Source organism: Electrona antarctica (genome assembly GCF_951216825.1).
Source record: "Electrona antarctica genome assembly, chromosome: 3".
NCBI lineage: Eukaryota > Metazoa > Chordata > Actinopteri > Myctophiformes > Myctophidae > Electrona > Electrona antarctica.
In genome coordinates, this window is record NC_136808.1 from 21,900,840 (window position 1) to 21,917,206 (window position 16,367).

Here is a 16,367-nt window from a genome sequence, read left to right on the forward strand (position 1 = left end):
TTTATTTAAAACATTTATTCCTTTTGTACATCGTTCTTTACATTTACGATGATGCACTTTCCTCCAACCAATGGCATTTTAGAATAGTGTGGCAGCAGGAATGTGTCAGAAGTGGAGAAGTGCAGATCAGATGTTAGCTCCGTTTGGAACCTCATATCTACGCTTTAGCTCAGAGAAGAGGTTCCGTGGCCGGATATCCCTGCATCTGTAGAACGGGGGTTGAGCCTGTCCAAAAACAGTGGTGAAAACCCTTTTCGCAGGATATTTTCCAAAAAGTAAAGGTATCAGCACCGAGCTACAGATGATAAACTTAGGACAGGCACGTCAACTTTTAAGACAGGGGTGAAACAACCGCTTACAAAGCTAGTCTATGAATTGATTGCATAGGGCCTAAATGGAAACAAGACCACAAGGACTGTTTTGGTACTATCCCTTTTGAACGGAGTGTTTGACTGTACTCTGTTACTGTTTTCACATTCATGTTCAATAAACCAATCAATCAATCAATTATGAAGTCAGCCAGTACCATGTTTTCCCAATGCAATCTTACGGAAGCAATATTGTGCATGCGGACGGGGGTCGACTGCACTGCATTTGTATTTAAGCCTGACTTAAGCAGTGGTTTTCACGCCGGTCTAAAAATTGTACATGCCTGTCCTAAGTTTATCATCTGTAGCTCGGTTCTGATATCTTTACATTTTGGAAACGATGTTGCTGTTTTTGGACGGCTCAACCCCCGTTCTACCCGCACAGGGATATCCTGACACGGAACCTCTTCCCGGAGCTCAAACGTAGATATGATGTTCCAAACAGAGCTAATCAGATGTATGGTCCATACATGAGGAGGAGGAGTGTGTCCTGAACGGTTGGAGACAGGAAGAAACAGGAGAGGACTACATGTGGTGATCCAGCATGGCATCTAAAAGTCTTGCGCTGTTTGTGATCGCAGTGGTCACCACAATGAATTTATAACCTGGAGTGGAGAAAACAGTGGTCACCACAATGAATTTATAACCTAGAGTGGAGAAAACAGTGGTCACCACAAATAATTTATAGCCTAGACCAGGGGTAGGCAACCTTGGGCAAGGGTGGCACAGGGATAGCCTGGCTAATAAGCCAGACTCAAATCACACTGTCGTGTGGTATTTGAGTCTGGAGATGCTGTGTATGGATCTTGTTTCCTGGGGGGCGGGTTCAAACATTTTCTCTTTGACGCAATTGGTCAGAGCTACTGTCAGTCAAAGGTCTCAAGCATTGAACGTCACTGTACCAAAGCCCGCCCATATTGCATACCGTGTCCCGATTGGCCACACCAGTTCTCTGGTGTAGGAAATGGGCGTACAATTGAGCCTCTCCAGACCGTAATCCGCCGGCAGGCAATTTTTTTTTGCCAACGGCTGATTCGGTCTGGCTTATTAGCCAGGCTAGCACAGGGAAGGGTAATCACTGGCACTGGCTTAAGAGGATTCAAATAAAATGACTTTGTTAAATGTAACCAATTAAATGAAGTCCAAAACCCCACACATAATTCTACATTCATTCAAACTCTGAACCGAGTCTAATGATCATTAGTACAATGTCCCCTCCTGAAATATTTCAAAATAAGGAAAAGGCTTATTTTTATGCTGGAAATATTTTTACATTTGACATGGTGTCATAATTAAACGTAATGAATGTGTGCCACACTGACTATTTCGAAAATAAAAAAACATGGCACTACATTTCAAAAAGGTTAGTTTGGTATTCGAAAATTGTAGTCTTATTACAATTTTTTTTTAATATTCCTGTATTTTAATTCTAATCATGGGTTTGAGTTGTTACGTCTGTACCTTTCTCTCTTCCAAGGAAGCGTAGCGCTGAAATCTCAGAGAAGGTGCAGCCGCCAAGGAACATGACCAGGATGATTCTCTGGGAATCGTTCTTAGCTCCGTTGCTGCCTGATTGGGGGGGTTGGGGGGGGGGAGGTGACAGAATCAGAAACATAAGCAGGCTGATTCGCTGAGATCGGTTATTCTCACTAGTTAGGGTCCCGTTCAACGGCAAATCTATCTTCTGGGTCTTGAGCTAAAACAGTGGTTTTCAACCAGTGGTCCTTGGGGGGGTTCCAGGTGGTCCCCCAGCTAAATGATGGAGAGTTGGTAACCAAATGGACCCTTATAGATCTTTAACTCTTGAGAGTGTTAAATGAAACCTGGTTTCAGTTTACCCTCTCAGGAGTTAAATTATTGTTAAACATGTGTGCAAATTTACAAGAAGTCTACACAATTACAGAATGTAGAAGAATTGTTATTTCGATCAACGTTTGCCTGTTATCTCTCCTAAATGGTACCAACACCAATACAGCATGGAATTGTGGACAAAATCTTATCCAACGATAACAAACATATTGAGGCTGAATCTCATCAAATGGTGGTTCCGTGGCTCAAATGGCGAATAAATAATGGGCCTTGATATGAAAAGGGTTGAAAACCAGTGGTCTGACCTGTGACTGCAAACTCATTCCCGTTGAGCATCCTGGTGACTTCTTCAAGTCCCGTCCATCCATCTCTCTCCAGCACCTACAGCACAGATAAGACAACACACAAGAAAGATTTGCAATGGCACTAATTATCTTCCATGTTTCATTTTAACTTGGGTCCCCTCTTAACGAACAATGTAATCGGTTTCTGTGTGTTTACAATTTACGATAAATTTACAATTTAGGCATTTAGCAGACGCTCTTAATCCACTAAATCCAGACTCCAGAGCGATTTACGGTAAGCAAGAACAACACATGGTAATACATCAGATACATAAAAAATAGTCATCAAGAATCATATGTAAGCTAAGAACCTAACTTCCGTCTAACAGTGGAATATCTATATAATGAAACTGCGTATAGACTATAGAGTGCTATGTCTACATAAAATGCTATTTACATTACATAAGTTGAGCCTTTGCATACGACCGTAAGGTGGTCGAGGCAAGTGCTACGGGCTAAGATGGAGTCTGAAGAGGTGGGTCTTCGGACTACGGCAGAATATTGGGAGTGAGTCTGCAGTTCTGATGGCAATGGGAAGTGCGTTCCATAGTTTTGGAGCCAGAAGGGAGAAGAGTGGAAGTGGAAGTGGAGTGGAAGTGTGGAGTGCTGTCCCGGCTGTTTTAGTGAATGTTCTTCCATTCATGTTGCGTTCATGTGTTATTATTGCCCACCTGTTCGATGAGTTTACAGCTCAGAGGGATGTAGGCCCCACTAAAGATGTAGGCCATGTCTCTTGGGACGCGGAGATCATATTCCTCATCTGATTTAGGCACCTGCATGGAAAGTAATGAGAGCGTTAACTACTTAATGCCTATTCATAGACCAGTTTTCGGTGATGAGGTGACCACCAAAAACTACAACATGACATCACTGAGCCGCGGTGATAAGAGACTAACCGCTCACCCAAACACATCTCTCTGTTTTACTAAAACTACAACATGGCGTCACTGAGCCGCGGTGATAAGAGACTAACCGCTCACCCAAACACATCTCTCTGTTTTACTAAAACTACAACATGGCGTCACTGAGCCGCGGTGGTCACTGCTCACACAACACATCTCTCTGTTTTTAACATTTCGGTGGTCACCTCTTCACCGAAAACTGGACTATGAATATGCCTTTACTAGATGACCACAGAAGCAAGCTATGCAGAATCAACAAGAACTGATCATCAACTCTACAAGACTCTACAAGTCTACAAGATTGAAACCTCACAGATTGCCAATAATTCTGTGATGACTGCAAGAACTCATTTCAACAGCCAGTGATGATTAGCAGAGAGAAGCTTTCACCAGCAATGACAGCACGTCTGCTAGCTACACCATGACACCAAGAATCTACCAGCTTCATAGAGGAGCCATGAGAGCAGCAGCACCAACATTGCCAATGCTGTACATTGCTGTTATAGCAGAGGAGATGAAATTGACAGTTGACACCATGGCAAACACCAAGAGACTTGCCACAGCAGGAGACCAAGCCAAGCCACAGATACATGCTGTCATGTGGGAGCCATTGAACACCAGCCCAATGGAGATCGCTAGAAGACACATTAACCAAATTGACTTGTGGGTCAACTGAAAACAGAGAGAAAGGTCAGGACTATTTCAAATGTGGATATGAATACAAAATATTAGCTTGTGTAACATTAGTAGATGTCGCTCAGTCAGATGTCCGAAGGCTAACCCTTCACTACGCTTGAGTTATATTTCGTCCTAAAATTAAATCCGTTTTTATTTATGTTCGAGCAAATGGGTGAAAAACCCTCTGGGTGAGATCTGCATAAAATCTATTAGTGAGCTTACGTAAATCAACTTTCAAAGTTCCTGTCTCTCCAATATGTTTCATGTGATATGTATATGTTTGATATCTATCTGTATTAATTTATAAGTAAGTCTCGGATCTAAACACACCACGTGAGGACAAAATTCCATGTGGCAAGTAATTATTTTTATTTCCATGTAGCGAAATGCGAAAGCAAATTTCACGTGATGATATAAAATAGTAATCCGTAGGCTAGCCAAATAGAGAATAGATAGCTGTATCAACATGTACTTGCTTTAATGTTTATTCATTTGTCATTCTATAAATCTTCTGTTGTGTCTAACTGTGGTTTCACAAAAGAAAAAGTCTGGAACTGTAATGTTTGTAATATTTTAGAATGCCAAATAGATTGCCAAATATATGCATTATTGTGTCTCTCTGCCAGTCTCATTGAAGGACTGCAGCTGCCAATCTAACAGCTGACCTGACTTTAAAACATTATACTTGCCCTCTATAACTAAAATTACAAAATAATAACACCATAAATATTTTGTATTTCTTTCATAAACAGAGAATCTTTCACTCCTCCCGTTGTTGATGATGTCATATGCCCATGTGTGGTCTAGCCCTATGGAATTATGGAATGCATATGCTAATAAAAAACAACTTAATACTTCCTAAAGTTAATATGAGCATCAAAGCAATAGTTAAAATATTTTTGAGTGGTGTAAACCACTCCTACAACTGGCTTTTGTGTGCAGAAAAAAATGACCATGGTTGCTATGTTCAAAATAATTTCTGACGTAATTAAATCACACCCGGGTGAACTGGATGACCGTAGCAACCGTGGTCATTTTCTCTGCACAAAAAAAGCCAGTTGTGAAATCACATCCAGGTGTGATTTCATTACGTCAGATCAGAGCTATATAATACCTTACCTTACCTTACACCACTCAGTTCACACAGGTGTGATTTTTTATTAGCACGTGCATTCCATAATTCCATAGAGCTGGACCACACATGAACATATGACATCATCAACTTGTGACAGGAGCAATCCCTATTGAGTGAAAGATTCTCTATTTATGAAAGAAATCAAATATTTAAGGTGTTTTTATTTTTTTAGTAATAAAGGGGAATTATGTTTTAAGACATGTTTGTCGTATTAGCCAGGGATCCTTTTAAGACAAGACTATAAGAAATGTCTGAGAATAGGGTTGAGGAGGCTTGCGCCCAGAGGGGGGAATAATAGGCAAGGAGGCCTGTTCCTTACTCTGTATGTTGTTACTCTGCTGAATCTTCTTAATAAATTCTCAACACTTCACCCTGAAAAACGTTGTCATTCTTTGGAAGATTATTTACGGGGTAAAATAATTACCTCATTAGTATAATATGTCGATACCTCATTTGGCAGTTTGAAAGACTTTTAAACCCATTTATCTTTTTTTTTTTCCTTCTTCTTCATTTTTCTCGGCAGTTACTGCACTCTTGGCATGAAGTGCGCTCCAGAGGGAATGATGTGCAGAGAGGGAAGTGTGACAGTTGTCCATAAATATCTAAACATGTACAAATCTCTGTATCTATGTCCATGTTCTGCTCATAAAAGGGGGGGATCTCTGCATGTATGTATGTCTGTCTGTATGCGTGCGTGTGTGTGTGTCCCTTTTCCCTCTATGTAGAAAATGGACCCTATGGACACTTTTGAAAAATAGCAAGGTTCAAGATTACTTACCAGATTGAGTCTTCTACTCAATGCTCTGAAATTACTCTTCTTTGCCAAAGAGGAGAAGGCGTCATTCAACTTTCCTAAAGAAAGACAAATGGAATGAGGCAGGATATATAGTCAATCGTTATAATAAAATATTTAGTCTATACAGATTGGCATTATGGAGGTAGAGGAGAAGAAACTAGAAAGGGAGTTGGACAGTAGTGCCACACGATTCTTGCTCAAATGCTCGATTTTCCTCCACGAGAATTGAGATCAGGATTCTCACACGATTAAAAAATATTTAGTATGTAGTTGCTGAACATTACTACATTCAAAATGTGGCACCTTGAGCCATAACTACTGTGGCTTTAAAGTTTAACAGACAACATCAAAGGGACTAGTGGAGTCATTTTACACTTGGTTCCATGCAGCAGGGTTTGGTTGCATGCTGAAAATAGCTGATCTACAAGCGCAGTGCGATGCCTTGTAGATCGGCTATTTTCAGCAAGTGTAAAATCAGCCATTACGACGGCATCAAGGCCCGCCAAAATACATGTTAGTCGACTAAATCAACTGTAGATTTAGTTGACGAAAATCTTACGATATTTAGTCGGCCAAAACTAGACTAACACTAAAACATTCCGGGTGACTGAAATGTGACTAAAACTAAATGAAAGCGTATATTCAAGGGACTATGACTAAAACTAAAATCTAAATTTGCTGCCAAAAATTCAACACTGCAAATCACCTCCGGTCCTCTCGTTGACCAGTTTGCCCACTTTGCTGTCCATGACGGTCAGCGTCTCTCCTGGCTGCTGCTCCACCAGCATTCCTAACTGCTTCAGGTTGGCAAACGTCAAGAGATGTTCCACTCCATAGCTCTGATAGGGCAAAACAAGGAACGGACCAAACAGCTCAACAAAATGGTGCATTTATATAGCGCCTTTATACAAGGCGCTTTACATAGATTGTGCATTACATTCACCCATTCACACACACAGTCATACACCTTTACATAGTGTGCAACTGTGCATTACATTCGCCCATTCACACACCTTTACATAGATTATATAGATATAGATAGACCTTTATCTGCTCCCCCAGTTACCGTCGAAATGTCCTTGAGCAAGACACTGAACCCCAAATTGCTCCTGATGTGCTGGTTGGCTGCCATCAGTGTATGAATGTGTGAGTGGATAGATTAAAATAGGGTGCATTTTGCATCCCAAAACGCAATAAAACAACGACCTCTGCATCCATGGGATGCACTACTGTACTGTTGTTTTAGCTAGCTTTAGTTATAATAATCAGCACCAGATGTCGTTCCTCCCGAGAGCGTACAAGCTTTACCAGAAGTAATAGAAACTTTTTTACCATTGTTTGATAGTTGATTGTTTTTTTTGTTGTTTTTTAATAGAGCGGTCCTCTTGTGTCTCAAAATGTAAGAAACATCATAATTCATATTGTTATGCAATGATGTTTTTCAAATAAACTTGTTTTCTTCTTCTGTTTTCTACATGAATATAACCACATCATAACCATATAAAAATGCAGCTATATAAATAAAAGCGCTATATAAATGCACCATTTACAATTTACCAACACAGTTGAGTTGAGAGAGCATTCCTCTCTCAACTGACGCTCTGATTGGTTCAGAAACTTAGATCCTGCCGTCTGAGGCTGAAACTTCAAAATAAAATGACAAAAAAAAGCCATTTCACTACACCTTTAAGATAATAATAATAAATAATAATAATACATACGATTTATATAGCGCTTTTCTGGGTACCCAAAGTCGCTTTACAGACATTTTAATACAGACATTTTTATTAGAATTGTGTCAAACTAGTTAAAAAGGTTTAAAAAGGTTAAAAACTAGAATCAAAAATCAAAAAAGGACAAGCAAGAAGGGTGTGTGTGTGTGTGTGTGTGTGTGTGTGGGGGGGGGGTTATGTAGGGAAAGCCAGTTTGAAAAGGTGGGTTTTGAGTGTGCTTTTGAACATTTCGAAGATGTGAGTTAAGGAGGCTCACCTGTAGATATTGCGCTTTTAATGATCTGTAATCTTTCGGCAGGAGCCCTGTCAGATAAAAAACAAAGTTGTTTTATTTATAGTAAAGAGGCCGGATTTGTTTTACTCTGGTGTGAAATACTAAGAACACTCACCGTTTTCCGTGAGAGACAGGAGACAGAGGAGTCTTAGACTTTCTACATTTGAAACCTTGACCAGAGAAACAATGAATTAATGACTGAGCAAGGTCAACATTAGAATGTTGGTCCCCAGCCAAAAGCGTTGAGAACCCCTGGTATAGTATAGTATAGTATAGTATAGTATAGTATAGTATAGTATAGTATAGTATAGTCCAGGGGTTCTCAACGTTTTTGGCTGGGGACCCCGGAAATGCTAAATAATTTGGCAAACCCCAGGTTGAGAACCCCTGATATAGTACAGTACAGTAACAGTACAATAGGCTACAGTACAGTACAGTACAGTATCACTATCATGCATGCGGTTAATGTTTTATGGATAGAATGATAAAATTAACCCACCTGTCTATTGATGTGCTCTTCTATGGCGTTAATGCATTCACGGATTTCAAACCCTTCCAGTAAGGCTGCAGACAGTGGCAGAAGAATACAGGATTTGTAGAACTAATCATATTGTAAAGACTGTGATTGACAAGTGATGATGATGAGTGTGTACATCCTTATACACCAATGCATTTTAACCCATTTCAGGATAGGAACGCATCTGTGTATCCTTAGCTTTTAAACCACTTTAACCATTCTTTAAATTTTTAGCCGTTGAAAAATAACAGCTAATATATTTTTGAAAATCTTTGAATATATACTCTATCACAGCAAACATTTTTAACTCAAATATGTGCTTCTGCGACCAAATACAGATAATTATGGGGGTCCTTGACATGAAAAAGGTGGCACACCACTGACATAGAAACATTTGATTTAGAAGATATTTGTAGAATCTGGTCTAGCTCTGGTCCATAGCTCTAATACCTTCATTAGAGCTATGGAACCGTTCTCTGGTCCATAGCTCTAATACCTTCATTAGAGCTATGGAACCGTTCTCTGGTCCATAGCTCTAATGCCTTCATTAGAGCTATGGAACCGTTCTCTGGTCCATAGCTCTAATGCCTTCATTAGAGCTATGGAACCGTTCTCTGGTCCATAGCTCTAATACCTTCATTAGAGCTATGGAACCGTTCTCTGGTCCATAGCTCTAATACCTTCATTAGAGCTATGGAACCGTTCTCTGGTCCATAGCTCTAATGCCTTCATTAGAGCTATGGAACCGTTCTCTGGTCCATAGCTCTAATGCCTTCATTAGAGCTATGGAACCGTTCTCTGGTCCATAGCTCTAATGCCTTCATTAGAGCTATGGAACCGTTCTCTGGTCCATAGCTCTAATACCTTCATTAGAGCTATGGAACCGTTCTCTGGTCCATAGCTCTAATACCTTCATTAGAGCTATGGAACCGTTCTCTGGTCCATAGCTCTAATGCCTTCATTAGAGCTATGGAACCGTTCTCTGGTCCATAGCTCTAATGCCTTCATTAGAGCTATGGAACCGTTCTCTGGTCCATAGCTCTAATGCCTTCATTAGAGCTATGGAACCGTTCTCTGGTCCATAGCTCTAATACCTTCATTAGAGCTATGGAACCGTTCTCTGGTCCATAGCTCTAATACCTTCATTAGAGCTATGGAACCGTTCTCTGGTCCATAGCTCTAATGCCTTCATTAGAGCTATGGAACCGTTCTCTGGTCCATAGCTCTAATACCTTCATTAGAGCTATGGAACCGTTCTCTGGTCCATAGCTCTAATACCTTCATTAGAGCTATGGAACCGTTCTCTGGTCCATAGCTCTAATGCCTTCATTAGAGCTATGGAACCGTTCTCTGGTCCATAGCTCTAATACCTTCATTAGAGCTATGGAACCGTTCTCTGGTCCATAGCTCTAATGCCTTCATTAGAGCTATGGAACCGTTCTCTTCCTACGCTCACATAAATGCCGACCAGCCTCTCCTCTGTAGCGTAAATATAAAAAATGTTTTACCTACTCACCAAAACAAAGGCAGTTTGTGTAATTAGAAAGCCTACTTTCCTTAGTGAATGCAGTCTGAGCCCCCCACCACATGTAAAGAAAATGCACTTTTTGTCCGGAAAGGAAAATCTTGTCTATGAGATTTTTCTCATGGCAATATCAGTAGAGGGCGCAGTGGAGTAACTGAAAGTATATATTTACTGGTGTAAAAACAATCCCTTTTGGCCAAATAGTGCATTTTACAAATGTGGTGGGGGGGCTCAGAGTGCGTCCACTAAGGAAAGTAGGCTTTCTAATTACACAACCCGTCTTTGTATTGGTGAGTAGGTAAAACGTTCTTTATATTTCCGCTACAGAGGAGAGGCTGGTCTGCTTTTTCATGCGAGGGCTAGAAGCAAAGAGTGACAGAGCCTTAATGCAACGGCAGCAAAGGGCATTATAGGGATATGGACCAGAGCTAAATCTGGTCTCAGGTCTAAATGGGTTCATAAGAATTTGAAGGTTTTCAGAAAACCTGAGGTTAGGTTAGAATCGGCCTCAGGTCTAAATGGTTACGGGTTCATTGTTCACAGGTTCAGTGACTGTTAATGACTATACCTCTGCACATCCAAACACTATATTTTGATTGATTGTTAATTTATTTCCGTGTCCTGCACACAAAGTGCCCAACCCTCATGGGTGTTTAAGACACCATATTACATTTCCAGCATGTTTACATTATACTCATAGTACATTGAATTACACAGTGTTCTATCTTCTCTCCCAACCTTGACAAATGAAATCTGCCACACACAAAAAACTCCTTTAACAAAAGATATATCAATTTAGCTCATAATCATCTAACTCAAGGAAATCACCACAGATAGAAGACATCTCGTTAACAAATACTTCTCTTATGTAGTCACATTTACAAAAATAAAACAAAAAAGGTGCACCTTGTTTTCAATTTCACCAAGTTCACAGAACAAACAGTATCTCTCTTCCACTGGAGTGGCATTACACCTGCCAGTCTCCAGTGCTAATGGTAATGTTCCTGACTGTATTTTGTGCACAGAGAGATCGTTGTCTTTTGTTTCAAATATACTCCACATAATAGTCTGCAGTGTATCTGTCCTTTATGAGACAGTAAGTTCACAATTTAGGTTATACCATATGTCACTACACCATTTGTCTTTATATGTAGAAAACATTGTACTATACTATAGCAGCAATAGAAACCTGGCCTGCCGCTCCCAAAAAACATAATTTAATAAGGCAATCTTACAGTGTTCTGTCTTCAACATTTCCTGAAAGTCCTGCTTGGTTTTCTTTTTCATCATTGATTCACTCGCACCGATATCTGAAAAAAGGACCATAGTAGCAGCACTTTTAGTGATTCAGCAATACTGACATTCATGATTAAACAAGGAATGATTACATAGTAATAATGTGTCAGGTGAAACAGGCACTGTCTTTGTTTCCCCCCATATTATTATTATTTTAATAACGTGTACGTTTCTCTGGCGCAACCTCGGAGCCGTTGTTTGCGTTCGTTTCCGACGTTTCCGACTGTGCGTGGTTCAATGACTGTTTTGTTGTCGCTTTCCTGCTGTCCAGCTCATAACACTAGCAGCTGTTGTCGCTTCGAGGCTGCGGTGGTAAACGCTTGCTCGCTGTGGTGTGGAAATACGCCCTTTCGCCGTGCGTGTGGCATAGCTTAGGAGGCAGTCAATCATACAACACTCCCATTGGCTTAGGCAGCGTGTGTGGCAGCCAATTAGGCTAGGCCGTCAGTGTGACTAGGTGGTGACGATGTCGTCTACATTTCATGAGATTTCATTAGTCAGGTTTCACCTGACAAAAACAACCAATAGAATACTGACACGACTAAACAACAACCAATAAGAATATACTGACGTGATTAAACAACAACCAATGAGAATACTGACACGATTAAACAACAACCAATAGCAATATGACACGATTAAACAACAACCAAACAAACACCAAACAAAGAATACAGAACGTACGCAAACTGAGGAGCCGGTGTTCTTGCTTTAAGCCTTTCAGCTCCTCTGAAACAAAGGTCTTCATCTGTTGAATGTCCATCCCACGGCGTTTCTGGAGAAGAATGGAAAAACCATTGGATTGAAGAAAAACATTGGCCTCATGGCGGATCTGGGACTGTGCTGTGGTCAGCCTGTGATGTCACTCATCTGACTACCTATGCCAGTGGATGCCAATGTGGCACCCAGGGGTCCTTGAGGCAGTTCCAGGGGGCCCCCAGCTAAATGATAGTTTAGCTAGTTTAGCACCTAATGGGTCCATTTGGTTCCATGTGTACACTCTCAGAGCATTGATTTTACAATATAAATTGGGGTCTCAGAGATAGAAATGCCATTAAATGGGGGGGCCGTAGACTAATGGGCCTTTCAAACGTGAAACGATTTAACGCGCTTATAGTTCATTTTCAATGAGACCTGTGTTGGACTCTCGATCCCGACGGCCTTTACTGCATGTCTTCCCCCCATCTCTCTCCCCATTTCCTGTCAGCCTACTGTCTGTCCCTCCATAAAAAATATAAAATAAAGGCGAAAGCCACAAAAAAAAAACATTTGAAAAGAGAGATCTCCATGTGGGACACAGACAGATAGTTAAAACGGGTGCTATGACAAGTTGACAACGGTATTACGTTCCCAAGTTGCATCTTTCTCAAGTAGGCCGGTGGCCGACGGGCACGTACAGGTCTAGTGAAAGTTAAATGCGTGGCCTGGCTATGCAAGATTGTGTTAAGAAGATGTATCCCGTGTGCTCTTCTCACACTCACATCGTAAGCAGACTGGAGATTCTTGGCTTTTTGACTAAGAAATCCAAAGACGTTGGAGAAATGCTCGTTTCTGATTTCATTGAACACCTAAAAGAGAGAAATCATGGTTCAGAACAGGAAGTCACGTAAAAACAAAGAGTCAAAGGTGAGATTAGGAAAATGGATGGTCTGCTGACCTACCTTGTCTTGAGAGTTCAGCATCACTTTTAAGCTTTTATCTGAAGATGTAACGTCAGGTCCAAACTCCACGCAACCTACACAACACATATTATTTATTATTATTTGACTACACAACATTTGCTGCACAGAAATACATGAACACAAATGACAGAATTCACCTGATGTCATATTCACAGTGGTGGACTTAACCCATTTAGGACTGACACCGATTCTAAAAACGAAAAAGTCTTCTAAATCCTAAAGGTTTTCTGAAAAACCTATGTTTCTAACCCCCATCTGAAAATATGTTGTTCCAGAGGACACCCCCTAGAAGCAAAGATTTGAGTTAAAAACGTCAAAGATTTGCGCCACATTTTGACGATTTTTCAAATATAGCAGATCTACGGCACTCGGTGCCGCGCTATGAGCTTGTAGATCACCCAGTGTCTACTTCTAGCTGTAGTGCTGTCGCCTCACAGCTAGAAGGTCCTGGGTTCGATTCCCGCTGGGGACGTTGTGGGCGCTGGGGGCTCTGTGGGCGCTGGGGGCGTGTTCTCTCCTCTGCGTCATCAGTGCCCATACCCGAGGTGGGGTTGGCGAAAGGGCCTTTCGGTGTGGAGTTTGCATGTTCTCCCCGTGTCCCCAAGGGTAGGTACCCTCACAAAAACATGCAGTAATCCTGGTCTCTAAACTACCTCTCCCTGGCCAGCCGGGGCGCCTGATGGAGGGGAAAGGAACTGGTCGGAATAACGTGTTCCTCCCCTCTGTCAGGTGAAAAGAAGCAGCTTGGACTCCTCATGCATAGAAGGAAGCATGAGGTCAGTCTGCTGCCCGAGGACGTGTAGCGCACAGGATTACATTAGATAATTGACACTGGGTGAAAAAATGGGTTGCAAAATCGTGGGATGAAAATGGTTTATAAAAAAGGAAGCCGAAAAGTACAATATTTGGATCCAAGATGTAGTGGAGTAGAAGTAAAAGTATTGGAAATATTCCAGTAAAGTAAAAGTACCTCAAAATGTTACTTTAAGTACAGTACTTGAATAAATGTACTGTAGTTACTTGTAAAGTAACTTACTTTACGCCACTGTACATTCCACACAAGTCTGCAACATTTCACTCGACCGCCACAACCTAAGGTCATGGTAGGTCAAGGTCACCATCCTTTTCTTGTCCAGGAGACAACACACACACGCACACACGGCACACTTACCACATTTGATTCTAAATATGTCGTCCACTAGTCCTTCGTAGACCACCTGCGAGCACAGCGGGGTGACAAGGTCCACATCTACAGAGTCAATGGAGAAGATAAACCTTAAACCAGTGTCTGTCTGCAGACTAAAGCATACTTACAACAGTAGCGGTGCTCCCATCAAGTTTTTTGGGACCGATCCCAATCACCGATTGTTTTTCTCTTGATCGGCCGATACCGGCGTAAGAGGCAAATTTGAATATTTCCAAAATTATTATGTCAAAACTGTTCCTGTGTGTGGGCTAGGAAAAGGAGAATGTTTAGGTCACAAAGATAAAAAATGATCCATCCATCCATCTTCAACCGCTTATCCGTAGTCGGGTCGCGGGGGCAACAGCTCCACCAGAGTGTGCCAGACGTTGCTCTCCAGAGCAACATTAGTGACGTCATCCTGGGGGATCCCGAGACATTCCAAGTGAGTCGATGTGTTTCCTCCAACTGCGCCTTGGTCTGCCCTGGGGTCTCCTCCCAGTGGGACGTGCCTCGAGGACCTCCCTAGGGAGACGCCCGAGAGGCATCCTAACCAGAAGCAGCGACTCTATACTTATATATCTGATTGACATTTATACCACTTAAAGGTCTTTAAATAATTACTTTTTGAAATGTCTATGAGAAAAATGAATGGGGAATTATTTCCTTTTTGGAGAAAGACCATTAAACTGTACCTCTGTCAATGAGAAAGACCTTTAAACTGTACCTCTGTCAATGAGAAAGACCTTTAAACTGTACCTCTGTCAATGAGAAAGACCTTTAAACTGTACCTCTGTCAATGAGAAACACCATTAAACTGTACCTCTGTCAATGAGAAAGACCTTTCCAATTTCAGCTTGACAGGCTTTCTTTTCTCCTTCTTCTACCTGCTCTCTCCAGGACTCATATGCCATCTGGTTAAAAACACACACGGGGGAGAGAGAGAGAGAGAGAGAGAGAGAGAGAATTAACAACAACTAAATCCTTTACCATGCATAGTTGCATACCCTAAAGGTGTATTTCACTTTAAAAAAAACACTTCTGGTGTCATTGTAATGTCTACTCAGGCTTTTGTGTGCAACCCCAGACAGTTTTCTTCATGTTTATGAAGCTTGTCATGGTGTGTGTTCATACTGTATGTGTGGTCCTACCTTAGAACATCGTCCTATCCCGTACACCCTGGAGAAAGGACCATAAAGGGTGTGTAGGAGATGGAGGGCACTGCCTGCTGTCCTCACCCAGCGCTGGTCCCCTTCCTAGGACAACACACCTTATGTTACGGTTACTTAACACAGTGGTTCCCAAAGTCGGGTCCGGGGACCCCCAGGGGTACTTGAGGGAGTTCCAGGGGGTCCCCATCTAAATGATAGTTTGGAACAAAATGGACCCTTATGGGTCTGTAACTCTGAGAGTGTACACATGGGACAGGGTCCCTTTGTACACTCTCAGAGTTAAATTAACATTGATTTTACAATATAAATTGGGGTCCCAGAGATAGAAAGGCCATTTAATAGGGGTCTGTAGACTAATATGCATGTCAAACTGGGGGTCCTTGAAATTAAACGGGTTGAGTGTCACTGCTAGAGCCGTAAAAATCTTCTCTTATGGGGGTTCTCCTGGCATATCTTTTCAAATGGTGGTCCGCGGGCTAATTAGTGTCAAGTTGGGGGTCATTGACATGAAAAATGTTGGGAACTACTAACTTAACACCAGCTGTTCTTTAAAAAAAAAATCACACGTGTGAAGTGAGGGGCGCTCTCATACATCATCATACAATATCTCATCAATCCCAATTTGCGACTTCACTTTTGTCTTCAATGTTTTTGTTCACACAAACCCTCAAAGCTGGACACCTTCAAAAAGTATTTTCGGTCATTTAAAGGCCTTTTCAGACTAGAACGTTACCAGAAAGTTGTCCCGAAAGAATTCGGGGAGCTCCAGGCTGATGATGTCATCATCCAGGGGGAGGAGATAGAAGGCCCACTCATCTGTGGTAACGTCTACCCAAAAACACAGACAGAGGAACTTTTATTTTGAAATGCATATTAGTCACCAAGCATCATCATTACTCTAAAGCATTTATTGTGAAAAGCATCAAGCTACCACGCATCATTACTCTGAATCA

The 16,367-nt window shown here is 41.5% G+C and overlaps 1 protein-coding gene across 2 annotated transcripts in view; it reads right to left on the reverse strand.

Moving 5' to 3' along the window:
- The window catches only part of vps33b (VPS33B late endosome and lysosome associated), a 22,260-nt gene continuing 5,893 nt past the window's right edge, over positions 1–16,367 (reverse strand). For both annotated transcript variants that reach the window (XM_079497849.1, XM_079497850.1), the window contains exons 8-24: positions 16,148–16,242; positions 15,394–15,498; positions 15,066–15,156; positions 14,231–14,308; positions 13,039–13,112; positions 12,859–12,945; positions 12,062–12,152; positions 11,317–11,391; positions 8,539–8,603; positions 8,155–8,209; positions 8,022–8,068; positions 6,739–6,871; positions 6,015–6,088; positions 3,193–3,294; positions 2,483–2,558; positions 1,830–1,937; positions 1–973 (exon numbers count right to left, since the gene is read on the reverse strand). In XM_079497849.1, coding sequence (XP_079353975.1) covers positions 894–973; positions 1,830–1,937; positions 2,483–2,558; positions 3,193–3,294; positions 6,015–6,088; positions 6,739–6,871; positions 8,022–8,068; positions 8,155–8,209; positions 8,539–8,603; positions 11,317–11,391; positions 12,062–12,152; positions 12,859–12,945; positions 13,039–13,112; positions 14,231–14,308; positions 15,066–15,156; positions 15,394–15,498; positions 16,148–16,242 — 1,436 coding nt within the window. In that variant the 3' untranslated portion in view covers positions 1–893. The remainder of the gene's footprint in view (positions 974–1,829; positions 1,938–2,482; positions 2,559–3,192; positions 3,295–6,014; positions 6,089–6,738; positions 6,872–8,021; positions 8,069–8,154; positions 8,210–8,538; positions 8,604–11,316; positions 11,392–12,061; positions 12,153–12,858; positions 12,946–13,038; positions 13,113–14,230; positions 14,309–15,065; positions 15,157–15,393; positions 15,499–16,147; positions 16,243–16,367) is intronic.